This window comes from Hemitrygon akajei, chromosome 2, assembly GCF_048418815.1.
Source record: "Hemitrygon akajei chromosome 2, sHemAka1.3, whole genome shotgun sequence".
In the NCBI taxonomy this organism is placed as follows: Eukaryota; Metazoa; Chordata; class Chondrichthyes; order Myliobatiformes; family Dasyatidae; genus Hemitrygon; species Hemitrygon akajei.
Window position 1 is genome coordinate 150,695,374 of NC_133125.1, and position 22,539 is coordinate 150,717,912.

Consider the following 22,539-nt stretch of genomic DNA (forward strand, 5'->3'; position numbering starts at 1 on the left):
ACCTCAGTCCCTTTGTTCTACAAAGCTACGATTCGCTATAAAATTTCTAACTTTGTTTAACTTCACTAGTGCAACATTTCGCACTCGTGTAACTCAAAGTGCTTGGCAACACATTGAAACTCACAGCTGCAATGGAAATGAATAAACAGTCCTAATGAAAGTTTTCGGCTCGAACGGCAACTGCTCATTCAATTCCATTGATGCTGCCTGAACCGCCAAGATTCTCCAGCGTTTCGTGTGTGTTGCTGCTAAATTGAACAAAAGCTGGTCATATCAGCGTTTGATTAGTTGGTTGTTGCGATTACATAATAACCAGTGCCGCTGATTGGTTAAGATATCTGCCAATCAGGTGACCCCCTTCCTGTAGCAAGGTCTCAGCCTGAAACGTCCACTGTTTATTTCCATGGACGCTACTTGACCTGTTGAGTTCCTCCAGCATTTTGTGTGTATTGCTTTCGATTTCCAGCATCTGCTGCAGAATTTATCGTGTTTAAGATTCAGTTCTTTCCTGTGTCTGGAAACAAAGTGAGCGGAAATTTTCTGCTGCTTTTTTTAAAACAGTAAAATACCCAGCAATGTCCATAGGAGAATAGGGAGGCACTGGAAACGCGCTTCGGGTTCTGTGAAAACATCCAGACTGCCTACTTTGAGATTTGTGCTAAGCTCTCAAGCTGATACTGTAAGTTTATTGAAGCTGGGCTGAGTTTTGCGGGCTAACTTGTAAAATTAAGATGCCACGTGATGACCCAAGAAATGCAGATTCCCAGATGATTCTTCTCAGTTTCTTCGCTGTGGTGAAAACTAATTTCTCGTGGGAAATATTTTTCTCTAGGAAGCCTCTCCCTCTGGAAAGGATGCATACAAGTCCCTGGGGGTTTACCCTGCGATTCCTTATGGTGAAACGTTGAAGACAGCTCCACATTCTCAGGCAAAAAAAAACACTACTGGAGGAACGCAGCAGGGTTGAGCAGAGTCCGTGGGGGGAAAGACCCCTTGCGTCAGGATGAAGAGGGGATAAGGATGATAGCGGGCACAAAGGGGAGAAGGGTAAGGGAGAGAAAGAGACCAGGGAGGTATATCGAGGAGGATTGAAGAATCAGAATCAAGTTGAATTATCACCTACGTGTCGTGGATTTTTTTCCCGGCAGCAGAACATTGCAAAACGTAACTATAATTTACAATAAGTATATATAAAATAAAGTAAATAAGTTGGGGATATTAGAGGGGACGACACTAAGCAAATGCCCATGGGTTCATTATCCTTTCAGAAATCTGATGGCGAAGGGCAAAAAGCCATCCTGAAGCTTTGAGTGTCTCTTCAGGCTCTTGTACCTCCTCCCTGATGGTAGCAATGAGAAGAGGGCATGGTCTAGTTGATGGGCGTCCTTAATAATCGATGCCGCCTTTTTGAGACGTCGCCTTTTGCATTTATTAATATTTTTCAGGAATTTGTTACCCGGGCTTTTGTGTTTGGCGCCAGGACGTGTTGTAGCTGAAATATCCCACAATGAACTTTTCGGGATACATTCACCATGGTGATCGAGTGGGACGCAAGTTTTCCTGAACGCAACGCGACAATCCTGTGTGGACAGTGATGCGAGGTAATATGCAGGGTAAGACCTTGTCGCTGTTGAGTACAGGACGTCAGTCTCACGACACACGGGAAAGCTGTTTGAACGAGGCTGGTTTGGTCGCTGTATAACATAAGACAGCGCTGGATTGTGTAGAGTCTGAATTTCTAGCAGGTGCCGCCGGAAGGCAAAATTAATTGTGCAAGGCATTCACCGAAACCACGGATTTGATGGGGAAAGTTTCATGCACCGTTTGAAATCGGGCCGAAGGGCCTGCATTGCGCTGTAGATTTTCTATGTTTCTGTTTGCAGGGTTCATGAATCCGCCTATCGGCTCTCTGGGTGGTGAGGTGTGCTTGTGTTGGTCGAATCGTCCGGAGTTGGTGATCTTTGGAGAAGGCAAAAGCTGTTGCTATAGCAACGTGTCCACCGTTGCTGTAGAAAGAAAATCTACATCCTGACATGCAATAACCCCAGTCTGCAAGACACAGTGAGAGAGAAAACATCTGAAGCTCGCGATTATGGTAATTAAGTTGCAGTTGGACTTGCAAAGTCAGATGTCCATGCCGAGCAAGTTCCCGCCTATAATGAAAAACAAATCGTTCACTTCCCCAGGCAGATTCTGATTGACCTGCTGAGTTGTTGGTAGAAATTCAAGTGGTGACGAGAGGGCGTACAGGAGTGAGATATGCCAACTACTGAAATGGTACCGCAGCAACAACCTGGCACTCAACATCTTTAAGACGAAAGAGCTGATTGTGGACTTCAGGAAGGGTAAGACGAAGGAACACATGCCAATCCTCATAGAGGGATCAGAAGTAGAGAGAGTGAGCAGCTTCAGGTTCCTGGGTGTCAAGATCTCTGAGATCTAACCTGGTCCCAACTTATAGATGTAGTCATAAAGAAGGCAAGACAGCGGCTATACTTCATTAGGAGTTTGAAGAGATTTGGCGTGTCAACAAATATGATGAAAATCTTCTGTAGTTGTACGTGGAGAACATTCTGACAGGCTGCATCACTGTCTGGTATGGAAGGTCTACTGCATCTTGGGTCTACACAGTACCCAGGACATCTTCAGAAAGCAGTGTCTCAGAAAGGCAGCGTCCATTATTAAGGACCTCCAGCACCCAGGCCTGCCCTTTTCTCACTGTTACCATCAGGTAGGAGGTACAGAAGCCTGAAGGCACACACTCAGTGATTCAGGAACAGCTTCTTCCCCTCTGCCATCTGATTCCTAAATGGACTTTGAAGCTTTGGACACTAGCTCACTTTTTTAATATACAGTATTTCTGTTTTTGCACACTTTTAATATCTATTCAATATACATAATTGATTTTCTTGTTTATTTTTATATTTTATTTTATTATTAATTTTTTTCTCTCTGCTAGATTATGTATTGCATCGAACTGCTGTTGCTAAGTTAACACATTTCAAGTCACGTGCCGGTGATAATAAACCAGATTCTTATATTGATTCATTTATCCAGCAGTTTGCTTTTCTCTCCAGATTTCAATCCTCATGTGACAGAGGGATTGAAGGGATGAAACCCTGGTGTGTGTTAAAAGGAGTGCACAAGATATGCCAGCTAGTGGAGTGGTGTCACAGCAACAGCCTAGCACTCAACGTGTCATGGTCCGGTCTGTGAAAAATGCATTCCGATTCACGGTCCGATCCATGTTCCTTATTCCAGGTTTTCCGTTCCCCCCCCCCCCCCCCCCCAGTTTCTGTTGAGGCAGCTGATTCTCGTTTGGGCTGGCTTCATAAATAGCTTCAGGATTCAGCCTCTGGCTGTTGGATTGTTCCTGTCCATACCCCCTGTCTGTATCTCTTCCCTTCACCTTCCTCCTGGAGCCTCACCTTGCCTGGAGCCTTCCCTCCCATTGCCTTTGCCTGGAGCCTTGCCTTCACTGCTGTCAAGTTCTACCACCCGTGCAAGAGAAAGAACTGTCTTTTGTTGTTTTGAACTGTCTCTGTATCCACGCCTTCGCTAGGTAGGTCCGGCTGTTTGCCGTTACCTAGTGCTGGGAACTGTCTCTGTATCCACGCCTTCGCTAGGTAGGTCCGGCTGTTTGCTGTTACCTAGTGCTGGGAACCGTCTCTGTATCCACGCCTTCGCTAGGTAGGTCCGGCTGTTTGCCACTACCTTGTGTTGGGAACTGTCTCGTCGTATTCTGCATGTTGTGTAATGAGTCCCGGTCCTATGTCCTGTTTCCAAGGAGGGGTCCCAGCTCTGTGTTCCATGTTTCTGTCTCACCCTCAACCTAGGCTCTGTGTTCCTGTCTCTTCCTCAACAAAGTCAAGGCTTCAGAGTCTCGTCCAGTCCTAGCCATGTCCAAGAACCTTGTCCTGTCCAAGCCATGGCTTTGTGTTCTCATCTTGTCTGTGTGCCTCGCCCAGCCCAGGAGTACCTTGTCCAGCCCAGTGCTGGGGTTCCCTCGTCCTGTGATGGGGTCTCACGTCCAGCCCTGTTGCCTCTCCTCATCCTGTAGCCTTGTCATGTCCTCGCCTAGTTCTGGAGTCCAAGCCCGAGTCAAGCCCCAGGTTCTGGGTCCTTGTCCAGTCTCTGGCTCAAGAGTCCAAGCCCAGGCTCCTGGTTCCCAGTTCCATGTCCTGCTTCCGCTATCCTCATCAAATCCTAGCCCAAGCCTGGAATCCTTGTCTCGTCCAGGGCCTGTGTCATGTCCAGCGTCCTTTCTTCTCCACTTTCCTTGCTTCCTTCTCATGCCTAGACCTGTTCCTGGTAGTTCAGTGCCTGTGTCTTGCATTTGGGTCCGTTCCCAATGCCCCCATTATGATACAACGTCAGTAAGACAAAAGAGCTGATTGTAGACTTCAAGAAGAGTAAGAAGAAGGAACGCATACCAATCCTCATAGAAGGATTGGAAGTGGAGAGAGTGAGCAATTTCAAGTTCTTGGGTGTCAAGATCTCTGAGGATCTAACCTGGTCCCGACATATCGATGCAGCAACAGAGGAAAAGACAGCAACTATACTTCATTAGGAGTTTAAAGAGATTCGGTATGTCAATAAAAACACTGAAAAACACTGATGTACAGTGGAGAGCATTCTGACAGGCCTCATCATTGTCTGGTATGGGGTGGAGAAGATACTGCACAGGACTGAAAGAAGCTGCAGAGGGTATTAAATTTAGTTGGCTCCATCTTGGGTACTAGCCTACAAAGTACAAAGTGCCCAGGACATATTCAGGGAGCGGTTTCTCAGAAAGGCAGCGTTCATTATTAAGAACCTGCAGCACCCAGGGCATACCCTTTTCTCACTGTTACCTTCAGGTAGGAGCTACAGAAGCCTGAAGGCACAGACTCAGCGATTCAGGAACAGCTTCTTCCCCTCTGCCATCTGATTTCTAAAAGGTCATTGACCCCATGAACGCTACCTCACTTTTTTAATATACAGTATGTTATTTCTGTTTTTGAATCATTTTTAATCTATTAATTTACTATAATTTATTATTATTTTTTCTCTCTCTGCTAGATTATGTATTTCATTGAACTGCTGCTGCTAAGTTACCAAATTTCACGACACATGCCGGTGATAATAAACCCGATTCTGAAACCAGGATTGCGGTGTGATAGAGAGAGGGTGGGGAAACTGGGCTCCAGTATGTTGGAGAGAAGGCGTGATCTGTGGTCCCCAGTATGTGAGAGGGAGTGTGGGAACTGGGAATGAATAGCCAATTCCTGCTTTTTTTCATAACCTTGTAGAATTATACAACACAGAACCAACTCTTCAATGCCCAGCGTAAATCCTATCTAATTAATCTTATTTGGCTGCATTTGGCCGTAAATCTTTCTTATCCATGCTCCTATCTTTTTGAAGTTGCACCTGTACCCAACTCTAGCAGTTTCACTGACAACTCGTTCTGTATCCCCATCACTCTGTGGGGAAAAATGCTCCTAAAGTCCTCTTAAGATTTGTCCTCTTTCTTCTTAAACCCATGTCTTCTAGTTTTAGACTTCCCTATCCCTGGGGTAAAAAAACTGTAACTATTCCCTCTATCTATGTCCTTCATCATTTTATACATCCCTGTAAGGCCACCTCTCAGCCTTCAGTTCCAGGGAAACCGTCTCCGCTTATCTGGTATCTATAATTCAAGTCCTCCAGTACTTCTAACGTTCTTGTTTATGCATGCTCTTTAACTTGATGCAGTACTGCGCACAACACTCTGTGGTCTAGCCAACATTTTGTACAATTCTAATCTGACTTCCCAATTCTTGCACTCAGTGCAGCAGCCAATGAAGTCCAGCGCGCCATCCACCTTTCTCACTGCCTGTGTCAGTGCTTCCTTACTTCACCATGCCAGAACTCGTTGACTATCTGCTACTTGTGGTGGAGAGGAGCAAATGCTCAGTGCAACACATGACCATGTCACTTAGGTTAAAGGGAAAAATATACATTCATTGAATGACTTACTTATCAAAGGATCAAATACAATGACACGCTTTTCAAAATTTGGGAAGCCTTACAGAGCAGATTCACCTGAGATGGAGCATTTCAGTTATGAGGGGAGGCTGGGATTGCTTTTCTTGGGGTGGGGGAAGCTAAGGTACGAACTAATAGACAAAATTATGAGGATTAAATACTGGGAAACTTTGTTCCATGGCAGATGTACCTATGATGGGTTTAGGGTGAGGCTGGAGGTTTAGAGGGAAGCTGAAGACTTTTTTCCTTCAAAGGGTGGTTGGACTCTGGAATGCACTGACTGAGAGGCTGGTGAAAGTTAAAGGTAAATTTATTATCAAAGTATATCTATAGCTATATCTATCCATAGAAAACACAGAACACCCAAGAACCATAATAGAATCAATGAAAGACTGCACCCAACAGGGCGGACAATCAACCAATATGCAAAAGACAATTAACTGCAAATAATATAGATATAGTATAATAAATAAACAATAATTATCAAGAACATGAGATGAAGAGTCCTAGAAAGTGAATCCATAGGGTGCGGAAACTGTTCAGTGATGGAGCAAGTGAAGTTGTACCCTTTGGTTGAGGTACCTGATGATTGAGGGGTAGTAACTGTTCCTAAACCTAGTACTGTGAGTCCTGAGACTCATGTATCTTCTTCCTGATGGCAGCAGTAAGAAGAGAACATGATCGAGATGGTGGGAGTTCCAGATGATGGATGCTGCTTTCCTAAGTCAGTGCTCTGTATAGGTGTGCTCAATGATGGGAAGGGCTTTACCTGTGATGGACTTGGCTGTATCCACTACTTTTTGTAGGACCTTCTGTTCAAGGGCATTGATGTTTCCATAACGGGCTGTGATGCAACCAGTCTATACACTCTCCACCACACATCAATAGACATTTGTCAAAGTATTAAATGTCATGCTGAATCTTTGCAAACTTTCTTCATAATTGCACTTGCATGCTGGGCCCAGGAGAGGTCCTCTAAAGAAGGAAGTTAAAGTTGCTGACCATCTCCATCATTGATTCCCCAATCAGACTGGTTCATTGACCTCCAGTTTCCTCCTCCTGAAGTGAATAATCAGCTTCATAGTCTTGCTGGCATTGAGTGAAAGGTGGTTATTGTGGAACCATTCAGCCAGATTTTCCATCTCCCTCCTATATACTGATTCGTCACCACCTTTGATTTGGCCAGTGACAGTGGTGTCATCAACAAACTTGAATATGGCATTGGAGCTGTGCTTAGCCTCACCATCATTTATATAAAACAAGTAGGGTAGGGGGCTAAGCACACAGCCTTGTGCTGATGGAGACTATGGAGGAGATGTTGTTGCCAATATGAACTGAATGGCATCTGCAACTGAACAAATCGAGGAAACAATTGCACAAGGAGGACTTGATGTCAAGGTTTTGAAGCTTAGAGATTTTTTGTTGGGATGATAGTATTAAATACTGAACTGTAGTTGATAAAGAGCATCTGTGGTGTATGAGTCTTTGCTGTCCAGATGTCCTGGTGTTGAGAGAAGAGCCAATGAAATGGTATATGTTGTGGTCCTGTTGTGCCAGTAGGCAAATTGGAGCAGATCAAAGTCCCTTTTCAGGCAGGAGTTTATGTTTCATCACCAACTTCTTCATAGTAGATGTAAGTGCTACTGGACAATGATCATTGAGGCTGGTTACCATGTCCCTCTTAGGTACTGGTATGATTGAGGCCTGTTTGAAGCAGATGGGTACCTCATTGTCGAAGCAAGAGTTTAAAGATTTTGGTGAACACTCCAGCCAATTGATCAGCGCAAATCTTTACTACTGACTAGGCACTAGGCTGTGGAGGGCCACAGCCCCGTGTGTTCGAGGGGGAGTGGGGGGTCCAGAACCCCGTGTGCTGAAGGGGATGTCATTGGGAGGCAGTGGTAGGTAAATGATAAATAGTGGTAGACAGAAAAAAGTGGCAAATGGAGTGAGGTCAGGGGAGTGGAAGTTGGAGAAAACTGCTGGAGCGAGATAAGTAAAGATGCCACTCAACCTGCAGAGTTCCTCCAACAGATTGTTTGTTGCCCCAGATTCTTGCATCTGTAGCTTCTTGTGTCTCTACCATCAGCACTGATCTTATCCAGGTCTCATCTCTGCTTCTGTGCCATTCCTCAATTCACTATGTCTGTATTCACTAGAGGACTGTGTTTGTTATGGGTTTGTACTCATTAGAAGTCTGAATTTACTACATATCTGTACTGTCATGAAGACTGCCTTCACTAGAGGTCTGTGGCATCAATTTCCCTCTCTTTCAAAACTCTACCGATGTCAATGTTGTAATGTTTGTAATATCCTGTATCCTGTTTGTCTTGTTTGCAGTACGCTGCTAAAGTAAGTAATTTTCATGGCATTTATACCCTGGTATACAGGCATATGGCAATAAACCAACCTCCCCTTTGTTACCCCCTCCTTTCATGATCCAGCCTCTATAAATCCCCGGGATGGAGAATTCACCACCCACTGTGAAAGAGTTAATTACTTTCCCACCTTTCAGACTCCCACTAGGGGAACCATCTCAATATCTACCCTCTCATGCACTCATCATCATACATGTCTCAAAAATACAACCCCTCATCCTTCATTTGGAATGTAATGATTCCAAAATGTGTGCAATTTTCTGGTCTTTGTTTGGAGACTCTATTTGTTTTAGAGGGCACTTCTTAAGTCATAGCTTGGAAACCGGATCCTTCCCGAGCACCAAGCACCCATGAAAATTTAGCTGCAGATCCACCACTGCTGCCCTAAAACCACCAATGCTCCGGTTCCCTGCAGCTGGGACATTCGCCCAGCAATGCAGCAAGCCTCAGTTCAGACTGCAGGCGCCACCGAGATCTGCTGGGTGATTGACAGCTCGGGCGCAGACTGAACAGGATTGGCTGTTTGATCTGCCAATCAGTTAAGAACCGCCCATTTGCAGCGGCAGCGGCCTCTTTTCGTTCCAGAGCCAGCAGCCGAAATGTGCAGAGCGGAGACGGTGAGGCTGAGGCTGAGTTGGGGGAGGGAAGGAATGGTCGGATGCATGGACCGGAGCGGTGTGGGGATATGGTTGGGGCCGCTATTGTTGCTCTTACGCGAAAGGGTCGGAACTGTGAGATATACCGGGCAGAATGAATGTGATATCTGGAAGTCGATGCATTTTCTTTATTTGCAAACTGGTAGATTGATGGAGGTTGTTGATTAGGCAGGAGCAGGTGTGATGTGTTATCTGTTGACAGTGCAGAGCACCTTAGGTAAATACACCTCGATCAAGCCATCTCTCATCCTCCTCTCCAAAGAGAAAATCAATCTAGCTTGCTCAACCTTTCCTCATAAGGCATGTTCTCTAATCCAGGCAGCATCCTGGAAAATCTCCTCTGCACCCTTAAAAGCTTCACATCCTTCCGATAATGAGGGGACCAGAATTGAACACAATATTCCAAATGACGTCATACCAGAGTTTTATAGAGCTGCAACATTCCCTCATGACTTTTCGACTCAATCCCCTGACTACACATGCTTAACTACCCTAGCAACTTGCACAGCAACTTTGAGGGATTTATAGATGTTGTCCCAAGATTTTTTAAAATCAAAATATACTTTATTCAAAAATAAAATTATGTACAATAAACCATTCAATGACTGTCAGTACTTTACAAATGTTTCCATTACAGTCTTTACATTCCCACACATTTGCCACCCAGGTGGCACTCCGTTACTTCATATTTACATACACTTGTTCAGGGGTATACAGTGGGATCTTGGGATGTTGTCCCAAGATCCCACTGTTACTTCACACTGCTGAGAATACTGGCATTAATCTTGTACTCTTTCTTCACTTGGATCTTCCAAAGTGTATCACTTCACACTTGCCCAGATTGAACTCCATCTGCCACTTATCAGCCCAGATCTGTATCTTTTGAGTGTCCCACTGTATCCTATGACAAGCTTCTACACTATCCACAACGCCATCAAACTTCAGTTGGAGAATGAGATACGAGTAATGTAAATGGGTGGCTAATAGTTGTCATGGAATTTAGGGGCTGAAGGGCCTGTTTCATTGCTGTTTTCCGCCCAGTATAAGTGCAATGTTTTCAGTGATTTTCTGATATATTTGTGAAATATTTTGAAGCTAATGTGGGCTGACCTGTGTGTGTGGTTTTTAACTTTACAAGGTTGCAAAGTTAACACATTGTGTTAATCATAGCCCAGAGACAGTGAATGGCATGTGCCAAAGATCAGTAACAGCAAACTAATTCCCAGTTCCCACTAACTTGGAGGGGTTGTCAATTAGACATTACTGCCTTCCCCAACCTAGGGCTGAGCTTTAACTCCTGGTCAGAAGCATGCAGACAAAGGGTGGACATACCTGGGGCCTGAAACTCCCATATGAGATAGGCAGCTATAGGAAGAGTGTCAGGAATCTAAAAAAAAGGTATAGGAGAAATGGGTATGGATCTTACTGGGAGTGGAGGGCTTGAGTTATAAGGAAAGGCTGGGATTGCTTTCCCAGGAGTGTACAGGGCTGAGGGTGAGCTTCTAGAGGTCCATAAAATAATGAACATAGATAAAGTGAATGGCCACAGTCTGTTTTCCTATCGTGAGGGAATCTGAGATGAGAGGTCATGGTGTGGAGAAAGATTTTGAAAGGGTCTGAGGGGACAGCTTTTCACACAGATTGATGAGGATATATGGAACAAACTGCCAGAGGAAGCTGTAGAGGTAGGAACAGTTACTATGTTCAATAGATAGGCACATGGATGGAAAAGATGTGGAAGGACATGGGACTAGCATCTTGGTTAGAATGGATGAGTTGGGCTAAAAGGGCCAATTTCCATGCTGTATAGCTCTGAGGCACTAGAATTATTAGCTGTCTGTGTACAAGCACTGGGTGTTGAATGGAAGATTTTCAAACTGCTGTTAATTAGATTTTTCTTATGGAGGTGGAGTGTGCTTTATGTGTAGGTGATGGACACAGGTCATGGGAGCATCGAAGGACGCCATGTACAGGCCCCAGTAAGCTATGGAAAATTTCAACTCCACAAGCAAACAGATCCTTTGCCTTTCTTTGTGAGGTTCAGTTTCATCCAGAATGGAAACTCGAACCACTTCCTCACAGCATCAGAGAACCAAGTTCAATTCTAACCTCAGGTGTTGTCTATGTGGAGGTTGCACATTTTCTGTATGACTGTGTGAGCTAGTAGGTTATAATTGCCCTGTGACTAGGTGTTAATATGGGGAGAATAAAATTAATTAGAGTAAATAGGTGTTTATATCAGTAAATAGCCAGCGCAGGCTTGGGAGGCAAAAGGCAGTTTCCATGTTGTGGAGACAAACAATACTGCAGCTGCTGGAATCTGGGGAACAATCTGCTGGAAGAACACTGTAGATCAAGCAGCATCTGCGAGGGGAAAGGATTGAGTTCTGATGCAAGGTTTTGACCTGAAAGCTCAACATTTCCTTTCTTTCTGCAGATACCGCTCAACCCACTGAGTTCTTCCAGCAGATCGAGCCATTTCCATGTTGTATCTCTCTGACTTAATCACCGTTGTGAAGGTTTCCGCTTGAAAATGCAACACTGCAAATTTGTAAAGTCTTGTTTGTATATTCAAGACAAGGCTTTTTAGATCTCTGACCAGTTTCATGATCATAGGATAGTATTTCTCAACTTGCAGGCAGGCTGGAGTGAATGTGGATCACACTGGTTTACATTGCTGTTGCCCTTGTAAACAGCCTGCTTTTTCCCCCCCACAGTAGCCAATATTTTTTCAACACCAGTGACTGGAAGATAGAGTTCAATTCGTACTGCTGTCTGAAAGAATTTTGTACCTTGTCCCTGTGACTGCATCTCTTCAGTTTCCTTTCACATTCCCAAAGGCATAATGGGTAGGGTTAATAAGTTGTGAGCATGCTCCGTTACTGCTGGAGGCAATGGTGACACTTGCAGGCTGCACCCGGTATATTTTCAAGTTATGATGGTAGTTGATGCAAATTGTATGTTTTGATGTGTACGTGACAAACAAAGCAAATCTCATAATTCAAATCATTAACTGTAGCCATTGATCTAAAGATAATTAATTCACTTTACTTGGGTAGATGAATTGAGAGCATACTGAATATTGTGAGAGTTCTGGTCACCATGCTATAAAAAAGATGCCATTCAGTTGAAAAGGGTGGAGTTACATGAATTGGGTTATTTCCCCTGGAACACAGAGGCTGATGGATGACCTTTTAGAGGCTGACAATATCATAAGGGGCATAGTCTTTTTCTCAAAGTAGGGGAATCTAAAACCAGAGGGCACAGTTTAAGTGTGAGAGGAGACAAATTTAATGGGGGCCTGAGGGGCAACCCTTTCACGCAGATGTTGGTGGCTATGTGGAATGTCCTGCTAGAGGGAAGGTGAGTGCAGCTGTAATAGTTAAAACTCATTTGGATAGGTACATCGATAAGAAAAGTTTAGAGGATTATGGGCCAAGTGCAGGCAAAGATAGCTCAGGTGGATCAGCATGTATCAGTTGGGCCAAAAGGCCTTTTTCCATGTTGTCTAACTCTCCATGGACAGAATATTAAGTACATATTTGGCACATTTAGTAAGTAGTTGGGTGATTTTACAGCTTAGTGCTGGAGTGCAGAACTAATAGTTATTTCAAACTTAAATGATTTGGAAATTAAACTTTGTGGAAGGTGCCTTCTTGGTTAGTGTAATTATCGTGACTGTAATATCTATGACAATATTAAGTCTTTCTTGAACAATTAAATTTTTCTTGGGTGATGTGATCAGTCTGAGATGAAGAAATACACATACAGTTTGGAAAATGATTCCAGGTGATGGAGCTGGGTAAGATCCAATTATGTAAATCATCCAAAAATCATTCAACATTGCAAAGCAGGTTAATAAAACATCAGTATTACATCATGTGGTTAATTTCTCACGGAGAGGGTGCTAAACATGGTTAATCCACATTTAAGAGTACTGTTACGTTGTTGTAACCATGACAAATGCTCTAAACACTCAAGGAGTCAGAACACTCGAGACTGCAGATGCTGGAATCTGGAGCAATAAACAACCTGCTGGAGGAACTCAGCAGATCAAGCAGCTGTTGGGCTGTATTCCCTGGAGTTTGGGCGAATGAGGGGGGATCTCATAGAACCATTCCAAATGTTAAAATGCCTGAATAGATTAGATATGGCAAAGTTATTTCCCATGGTAGGGGACTCTAGGACAAGAGGGCATGACTTCAGGATTGAAGGATGTCCATTTAGAACAGAGATGCAGAGAAATTACTTTAGTCAGCAGGTGGTAAATCTGTGGAATTTGCTGCCACAAGCAGCGGTGGAGGCCAAGTCATTGGGTGTATTTAAAGCAGAGATAGCGGACGGATGGAGGAGGAACAACTGTTGACATTTTGAGTCAAAAAACTGCTTCAGGACTGGGAGTAGTGGCATTACAGAGGGGAGAGGTGAGACAAAGGACAATGTTCAGAGGTGATTGGAGGAGTGGGTTGGATGATGGACAGTTTGAGCCAAGTTTTGGAGGAGGAGTGAAGTTGGAAGCTTTTGATAAAGTCCCACATAGGAGATTCGTGGGCAAAATTAGGGCACATGGTATTGGGGGCAGAGTACTGACATGGATTGAAAATTGGCTGGCTGACAGGAAACAAAGAGTAGTGATTAACGGGTCCCTTTCGGAATGGCAGGCTGTGACCAGTGGGGTACCGCAAGGTTCAGTGCTGGGACCGCAGCTGTTTACAATATACATTAATGATTTAGATGAAGGGATTAAAAGAAACATTAGCAAATTTGCTGATGACACAAAGCTGGGTGGCAGTGTGAAACGTCAGGAGGATGTTATGAGAACACGGTGACTTGGACAAGTTGGGTGAGTGGGCAAATGTATGGCAGATGCAGTTTAATGTGGATAAATGTGAGGTTATCCACTTTGGTGGCAAGAACAGGAAGGCAGATTACTATCTAAATGGAGTCAAGTTAGGAAAAGGGGAAGTACAACGAGATCTAGGTGTTCTTGTACATCAGTCAATGAAAGCAAGCATGCAGGTACAGCAGGCAGTGAAGAAAGCTAATGACATGCTGGCTTTTATAACAAGAGGAATTGAGTATAGGAGTAAAGACGTCCTTCTGCAGCTGTACAGGGCCCTGGTGAGACCACACCTGGAGTATTGTGTGCAGTTTTGGTCTCCAAATTTGAGGAAGGACATTCTTGCTATTGACGAGTGCAACGTAGGTTCACAAGGTTAATTCCCGGAATGGCGGGACTGTCATATGTTGAAAGATTGGAGGGGCTGGGCTTGTATACACTGGAATTTAGAAGGATGAGAGGGGATCTGATTGAAACATATAAGATTATTAAGGGATTGGATTCACTGGAGGCAGGAAGTATGTTCCCGCTGATGGGTGAGTCCAGAACTAGAGGCCACAGTTTAAGAATAAGGGGTAGGCCATTTAGAACAGACATGCGGAAAAACTTTTTCACCCAGAGAGTGGTGGATATGCGGAATGCTCTGCCCCAGAAGGCAGTGGAGGCCAAGTCTCTGGATGCATTCAAGAGAGAGTTAGATAGAGCTCTTATAGATAGCGGGGTCAAGGGATATGGGGAGAGGGCAGGAACGGGGTACTGATTGTGTATGATCAGCCATGATCACAGTGAATGTCGGTGCTGGCTAGAATGGCCGAATGGCCTACTCCTGCACCTACTGTCTATTGTCTATTGACAGAGGCAAGTGAATGCTAGATGGAGGCAGACACAAAAAGAGGCAGATGCAGCTGTGAGTGGCAAGAGGCAGGTGAAGATGGAAAAAGAGGTTAGAAGGTGATGAGCAGGAACACTAAAGACTACCAGATGAATAACGAAGGCAAGAACGGGGACCATTGGGAGAGCTGAAAGGTGGGTGGAACCAGACCAGATGGGTGAGAGCCAGTGGGTGAAATATATGGTTAACAGGTGCATCAAACTGGGAGGAAATGAACATGGTTGGTAAGGGTGGCAAAGGAAATGAAAATGGGGGGGGCGGCTGGAGGAGATTTTAGAAGGAGGGAGAGCGAAGCAGTGGGAATATAGAAGAAAGGATTACCAGAGATAGGAAAACTCAACATTTGTGCTGTTGGCTTGTTGGCTATTCAAGTGGAAAGTGAGGGAACACCAGTTGAAAAATGAGGGGACTGATCTGAGCATTCTCTGAGCTGCTACATTAGGCCTGCTTCTCTCTCCACAGAGTGCTGCCTGACCTGCAGAGTGTTCCCAGCATTTGCTGCTTTTTCCCAGCATCAGCAAACTTTTTATTACTTTCAACTTCTGTGTCTAATTGTAATCTCTATATTGTGTACAAAGAGTAAGGTTAACATGGATGTGAGATTGTAACTTGACGGAAGATTTTAAACACCGGGGATCTTCAACACAGGAGAGCATGTGTGAGATGACCGAATCAAAATAGAGTTGTACCATAAAGATCCAAGCCCTTCAGCTCATCTTGTCCACAGTGACCATCAGATATCCAACTCTACTGTTCTCATCTACCTGCATTTAATCTTTTAAAATGGTAATGAATGGAATGTATCCACTTGTCTCAAATCCTTTTCACGAGAAGTCAAAAATATTGGTAACTAATATAATCCCAGGTAGGAATAAGGAAAAATGTATGGGCAGAGGATGGAAATCCCCAGTATAAGCTGATACGAGGCAGCTTTCTGTACCACTGTGTGAGCCTGTGTCACTCATCAAACAGGCTGCAGGAAGAACTTTATGATGGTTATCTTGACTGTACATCTTCCCACCCAAAGGAGTTTGCATGTTCTCCCCATGAATGCGTGGGTTTCCTCCCACAGTCCAAGGACGTACCGGATTGCAGGTTAATTGGTCATTGTAAACTGGCCCGTGGTCAGGCGAGGATTAAATTTGTGGATTGCTGGGTGGCATGACTCGAAGGGCATATGCTGCACTGTATTTCAATAAATAAATTAAAAACTGAATGGATAGAAAGATTGCTAGACAGATAAATAAATAAACAAACAAATTGCTTTTCCCTTTTCTCAGTTCATTCATCTCCATCCTGTTCCCAGGATGCGGTTTTGCTTTCCAGGACATCAGAGGTGTCGTCCTCCTTCAAAAAATGGGGTTTCCCTTCCTCTACTATTGATGCTGCCCTCACCTGCAATTCCCCCATTTCCTGAACATCTGTTCTCACCCCATCTTCTGACTGCCTTTACAGTGCTAGTTTCTCCTGTCCTTACCTACTACCCACCTGTAAGCCTCCACATCTAACACATATCTTTACCCCTCCCCACACTTTCTTCACTTTCTGCAGGGATTCCCCTGTCCATTTGTCCCTCCCCACTAATCTTCCTCCCGACACTTACCCCTGCCAGCGGCCAAAGTGCTACACCTGCCCATTCACCTCCTCCCTCACCTCCATTCAGGGCCCCAAACAATCCTTCTAGCTGGGTTGTCTACATTGATGAGACCTGTCGTAAACTGGGGGACAGCTTTGAGCACCACTGCTCCACCCACCAAAGGCAGAACTTCCCAGGAGCCAAACACTTGAATTCGGATACCCATCCCTGTTCTGACACGCTGGTCCACGGCCTCCTCTTGCGGCAATATGCGGCCACCCTCAGGAGAAGCAATACCTGCATTCTGACTGCAATAAATATTGATTTCTCCTTCTGGTAAAAATATTTTTCTCTCTCTCTACCATCTCTTCTATTTCCCACTCAGGTCTCTTACCTCTTCTCAAATGCTTATCACCTCCCCCGGGTCCTCTCCTTCCCTTTCTCCTATGGTCCACTCTCCTCTCCTATCAGAGTCCTTCCTCTTCTGCACTTTACCTTTCCAATGCACCTGGCTTGACATGTCAACTTCTAGCTATCCTCCTTCCCCTCCCCCACTTGTTTATTCTAGTGTTTTCCCACATCCTTTTCAGTCCTGAAGAAGGGTCTCAGCCCAAAACATCAGCTATTCATTCATTTCCATAGAGACTGTCTGATCTCCTGAGTTTCTCCAGCATTTTGTCTGTGTTGCAGGAAGAACTCTCTGGACGAGGCAGCATCTGTGGAGGGAGATAGTCCAGGTAGTTGATGTTTCAGGTCAAAACTATCTGCCCATTTCCCTCCACAGACACCGTCTAACCTGCTGAGTTCTTTCAGTTGTTTTTTGTTGTTCACATACAACCACCTGCAGTCTCTAGTGCAAGGACTCGAGGTCCTGAGTTGTAGGGAACATTCAGCAGTCCAGGACTTTAATCCTTGATGTATAAGAGATTGAGGGGTGACCTTAGGGAGATGTATATAATAGTGAGGAGTACACACACAATCTTCTTTCCAAAGAAAGTAATAAAATAGAGAGAGGTGAGCAATTTTAAAGGGATCTGCAAGGTAACAGAGGGTGGTGTGTTTATGGAATAAGCTGTATGAGGAAGTGTTTGAGGCATGTAAAATAAACTTAAAAAGACACCTGAATGGTTACAGGGATAGGAATGGTTTAGCACAGTGTCTGCGTAAAACAAGATAGCGAATTAAGCTAATTCTCTTCTGATTCCAACTGATCCATATTCCTCTACTCATGGATATTCTTGTTTTTATCTAACAGTTTTTTAAGTGCAGTTATTGAAACTGAATTCACCGCTATCTCTAGCAGCTTGTTCCAAGAACCTACCATGCTCTGTATGAAAAATCATGTCCTTTAAAGTTTCGCACTTTAAATCCATGTCTTCTATGACTTAAGATTTCTTCTCTAAGGAAGTGATTCCTACTTTCTACCTATCATAGTTTTATAAACTACAAGGTCTCCCAGGCTCTGCTGCTCCAGAAAATACAACCCAAGGTTATCAAAATTCAAAGTAAATTTATTATTAAAGTACATATATGTCACCCTATACAACCCTGAGATTCAATTTCTTGTAGGCATACTCAACAACTCTATAGAACCATAACAGAATCAATGAAGTATCTGTGGAAATGAATCAACAGTTGATGTTTCGGGCCGAGCCCCTTCTTCAGGACTGAAAAAGGAGGGGGAAAACACTAGAATAAACGGTGGGGGGGGGTGAGGGAAAGGATAGCTAGAAGGTGATAGGTTAAACCATGTGTGTTGGAAAGGCAAAGTGCAGGAGAGGAAGGAATCTGATAGAGGGTGGACCATAGGAGAAAGGGAAAGAGGAGGGGACCCAGGGGGAGGTGGTAGGAAAATGAGAAGAGGCATTCAACCTATGTGCAAATGACAACAAACTGTGCAAATACAAAAGGATAGAAATAATAATATTTATTAATAAATAAATATCGAGAACATAACATGGAGAATCCATTGGTTGGGAACATTTCAATGATGGAGCGAGTGAAGTTATCCCCTTTGGTTCAAGAGCCTGATGGTTGAGGGGTAGAAACTCTTCCTGAACCTGGTGGTGTGAGTCCTGAGTCTCCTGACCTCCTTCCTGATGGCAGCAGCAAAAAGAGATCATGTCCTGCGTGATGGGAGTCCCCGATGATGGATGCTGGTCTCTTGCGTCAGTGTTTCATGTAGATGTGCTCAACGGTGGGGAAGCCTTTACGGGTAATGAGCTGGTCCATATCCACCACTATCTGCAGCATTTTCCATCCAGCCTCTCCTTATGACTCATCGCTCTAATCCAGGCAGTACCTGGTGGACATCTTCTGCACCCTTCCCAAAGCCCCACGTTCTTCCTGTAATGGAGTGACTAGAATTTCCCCATTAGAAGAAAGATGTGGAGCCTTTGAGTGATTTAGGGGAACATAAGCCAAACACTAGCAAATGGCAACAAAAGAGACTGCAGATGCTGTAATTTAGAACAACAAACAAAACACTGGTGGAACTCAGTGGGTCAGAGAGTATCTGAGGAGGGGAATGGATTGTAAAAGTTTCAGGTTGAGATCCCTCAACTGGTCTGGAAGAGGAGGGGAGGCAATCAGTATTGAAAGGCAGAGGGAAGGGGTGGAGCAAGAGTTGGCAGGTGAGGGGAGGGAAGTGACAGGGAAATGGGAAAAGGAAAAGCAGAAGTAGAGTGGCATTAACGACTAGGAGTCAATGGGTGGAAGTGATGACGAGGTGAAGTTTTGGAACCTGACAGGAGAGGAAAGTGGTGCATGAAATAAAGGGAGGGGATCCAGTTGGAGGCGTGTGTGGGTGATGGGTAGATGGAGAGGATGAGGAAAGGAAAGAGATCGAGTGATGGAGACGGGCATGTGGATCAGGAGGAGCAGTGAAAGAGACAGAGTCCTGCCAAAGGATCTTGGCCCAAAATGTCGACTGTCCTTTTTTCCAAAGGTGCTGCCAGGCCTGCATTTTGTATACATTGAAGGGACAGAGGGGGACCAATTAAGGAAGCTTGAGTATTCAGTATGCAGATGAGGGGGCTTGACCTGAAACACCAACTGTCCATTCCCTCCACAGAGTTATGCTAACAGTGTCTGTTGCTCCAGATTCCAGCATCTGCAATCTTTTGTGTCTCAATGCCTACGCGCTGAGGTGATATCTCTTTGGAGATGCGACTACCTTAGGTGAGTTTCTAGTTCAAGATGAGCCAAGCACATCGAAGCACTCCATTCCATACTGTATTTCGCCAGCAGTAAATGAGTGATTTTTTGTTGTTGTTTACAGACTGCATTGGGGGATGGAGAGTTGCTGGGAGTGGACTGCCATCGATGAACGCCAGGGCTCCCAGTGAGGACGCCGCTCAGTTTCTCAGAGCAGTTGCCCGGTGGCTGCAATGTCACGCCATATGCCGACGGGGAAGAAACCATACGAGTGTGAGCTGTGCGGCTGGACCTTTGGCCAGCCCTCCGACCTGGTTGCCCACCTGCGGATGCACACGGGCGAGAGGCCGTTCCGGTGCGAAGTGTGCGGCAAGAGTTTCAGCCACTCCTCCAGCCTGGTGAAGCACCGTCATGTCCACACTGGCGAGCGGCTCTTCCAGTGCAAGGTGTGTGAGCAGGCGTTCGCGCAGGCCACCGCCCTCCTGCAGCACTGGCGCCTGCACACGGGCGAGAAGCCCTTCCGGTGCAGGACGTGCCGCAGCACCTTCGCCAAGCAGTCCCAGTTAGTGGTGCACCGGCGCAGTCACACCAGCGGCCGGGGCTTCAAGTGCAAGGCGTGTGGCAAGGCATTCACGGCGCCGGCCCGGCTGGCTGAGCACAAGTGCGCCCCCAAGAACGGGCGGCTTTTCCGCTGCGAGACCTGCGGCAAGGACTTCTGCAGCGCTGCCTACCTGGTGGTGCACCAGCGCCTCCATACCGGCGAGAGGCCCTTCCGCTGCGAGGTCTGCAGCAAAGCCTTCGGCAGCCTCTCCTACCTACGCGTTCACCGACGCGGCCACGCCCAGGAGAAGCCCTTCCACTGCGACGCCTGTGGCAAGGTGTTCTGCAACCTCTCCTACCTCCGCATCCACCAGCGCAGCCACACGGGCGAGAGGCCCTTCCGCTGCGAGACCTGTGACCGGGACTTCTGCAGCGCATCATACTTGGTGATCCACCGGCGTATCCACACGGGGGAGAGGCCGTTCCACTGCGATGCCTGTGATAAGGCCTTCCTCAGCTCGTCCTACTTCCTCAAGCACCAGTGTGTCCCGATGGGGGACAAGCCCCTGAAGTGTGAGTTCTGCAACAGGGGCTTCACGCAGCTGGCAGACCTCCTCAAGCACCAGCGCACCCACACTGGGGAGAGGCGATTCCAGTGTGACTTCTGCCAGCACTGCTTCACCTATTCCTCCTCCCTGGAGATACACAGGCACACCCACTCCAGGGAGAAACCTCCCACCCTCCCTTCAGGCAAGCCCAAGAATACCTGAGGGCGGCGATTATGAAAAAAGCTTGGCCCAAAGAGCCAAATCAACGCCACTTTCCAGAGGGTATTGGAAATGCTCTTTGAGAAGGGAAGACCTGTAGATCTCCAGAGAAGGAGAAGGAAAAGAGTTAGTTGATTAACTCAAAAGAGTGGCCACAGGGAAGGTTGAATGCTGAAAAGATTCTGGATGGGTACCTGCCAAACTATACTGAAAATGCTCTGTCATAATACATTAGTAGGTCCACACTCAAAAGGATGGTTCTGAGAAGAATTCTCAGCCACAGTATGGATGTCACCTGTCACCTTAATCATGTATATTCTTGGGGGAATTAGGGTAAAACTGGGGGTACATCTAGAATACGTACCATAAGCAGGTGAAAAATCTCAGAGGTACATTCCCCCCATTTACCTCACTTTAATAAGGATGTTGTATTCCAGGAACTCCACATCCTAACTGATGGAAGATTTTCCCTCAAAATGTCCACTTTTAAAAGTTGGTCCAAAAGCAAATAGTACAGCTGCTGCAAAACTGAAGTTAAAACAGAGACATGGAACAAGTCTGATGGTATCCATTGGATAGAGATACAGGGTTAACACATCTGGCTTTCATCAAAGTCGATGATATCTTGCTTTACATTTATTTGGTCGGTGGAATTGTAGCTACCATATCAGTCCAGCTATTTGAATGACACCATTATATTCTCAGTGGGAAATGATTGCTGATTGGAGAATTAACAAACTTTTTGCTGGAAGGGTTTTTCTTTTGGCGTCTTTGATGGCACACCCATTTTTCCTTCAGTTGTGGCAAACACAAATACGTTGCTATCATTAGACAGGGCCTTTGGTCTCTGTTTGGAAGTTTTCTGCACTGAGATGCATGAGATTAGCAAGTGAAGGTATAAGAGGAGCTCAACCCTTCCCATAATTTTTAAAAACCAAATGAATGGAGTGTTTAGGCACAGCACAGCACACACACACCCCACAGCACTAGGGAAGAGGGCTCATCCCTGTTCAAATCCGTTGTCGAGAGTCATGCAAAAGAGAAGAGTTCAGTACTAAACACAGGTAGGTGTACATACTCTATCATAAGAACATCTATTGAGAAACTTGAGTTTACCTCAGAATACATTTTGCCCAACTAATGTTCAATGTAGTGTAATGTTTCCTAGGAGTCTAAAGACAAGTGTTGTCACCTGGTAGATGTTCCCTGTGAATTTTGCATTGTTTTGGTTTTGGAAAATTCTCTAAATATTAATGTTGGTAATATTGTGTGCTGTTTTCTTGCTTACGTGTTTTCTACATGCATTTATACCGTGCAGTAAATTTGATATTTGGCTTTATCCAGACTGTCTGCCTTGTGAAGATTTCTCTTCCCACCTTTTCACAATGAAGGCATACACAAGCTGCTGCTGTAACGTAGTTGGTTGTTCCCCACCGCGTTCCCAGGATGGGCACTAAATGCCGAACTTTTCAGTGATACCCACGCTCCGAAAGGAAAGTAAGCAGGGTACTTCCCACAGAGCAGCACAGTGACTCAGCTTGTAGAGTTGGGTTCAATCGCAACTCCAGCACCATCTATGCACCTTCTCCCTGTTTCCTCTGGGTGCTTCGATTTCCTTCCACATCCCAAAGACATGCAGACCGATGAGTTAGTTGGCCACTGTAAATTTCTCCCAGAGTGTGGGTCAGTGGTAGGACTTGGGGGTGGGGATTGATGGGAATGTAG

The 22,539-nt window shown here is 45.3% G+C and overlaps 1 protein-coding gene across 6 annotated transcripts; it reads left to right on the plus strand.

Annotated features, from left to right (window-relative positions):
• Window positions 1–371: 371 nt before the first annotated feature.
• LOC140716813 (uncharacterized) lies at window positions 372–22,153 on the plus strand. 6 transcript variants are annotated; one of them, XM_073029743.1, is made up of 4 exons: window positions 372–1,164; window positions 1,446–2,095; window positions 2,187–2,345; window positions 19,632–22,153. In XM_073029743.1, exon 4 carries the CDS (start codon window positions 19,741–19,743, stop codon window positions 20,815–20,817), a length of 1,077 nt encoding a protein of 358 aa, XP_072885844.1. In that variant the 5' UTR covers window positions 372–1,164; window positions 1,446–2,095; window positions 2,187–2,345; window positions 19,632–19,740; the 3' UTR covers window positions 20,818–22,153. The 6 variants fall into 6 exon arrangements, with proteins under 6 accessions (XP_072885844.1, XP_072885837.1, XP_072885860.1 ...); XM_073029754.1 differs by having other exon boundaries at window positions 409–442; window positions 1,446–2,345; XM_073029736.1 differs by having other exon boundaries at window positions 372–2,345.
• The last annotated feature ends 386 nt before the right edge of the window (window positions 22,154–22,539 follow it).

What these genes read in the sequence shown, in the direction of transcription:
- LOC140716813 (XM_073029736.1), top strand. Translation starts at nt 19,741, where the DNA reads ATGTCACGCCATATGCCGACGGGGAAGAAACCATACGAGTGTGAGCTG.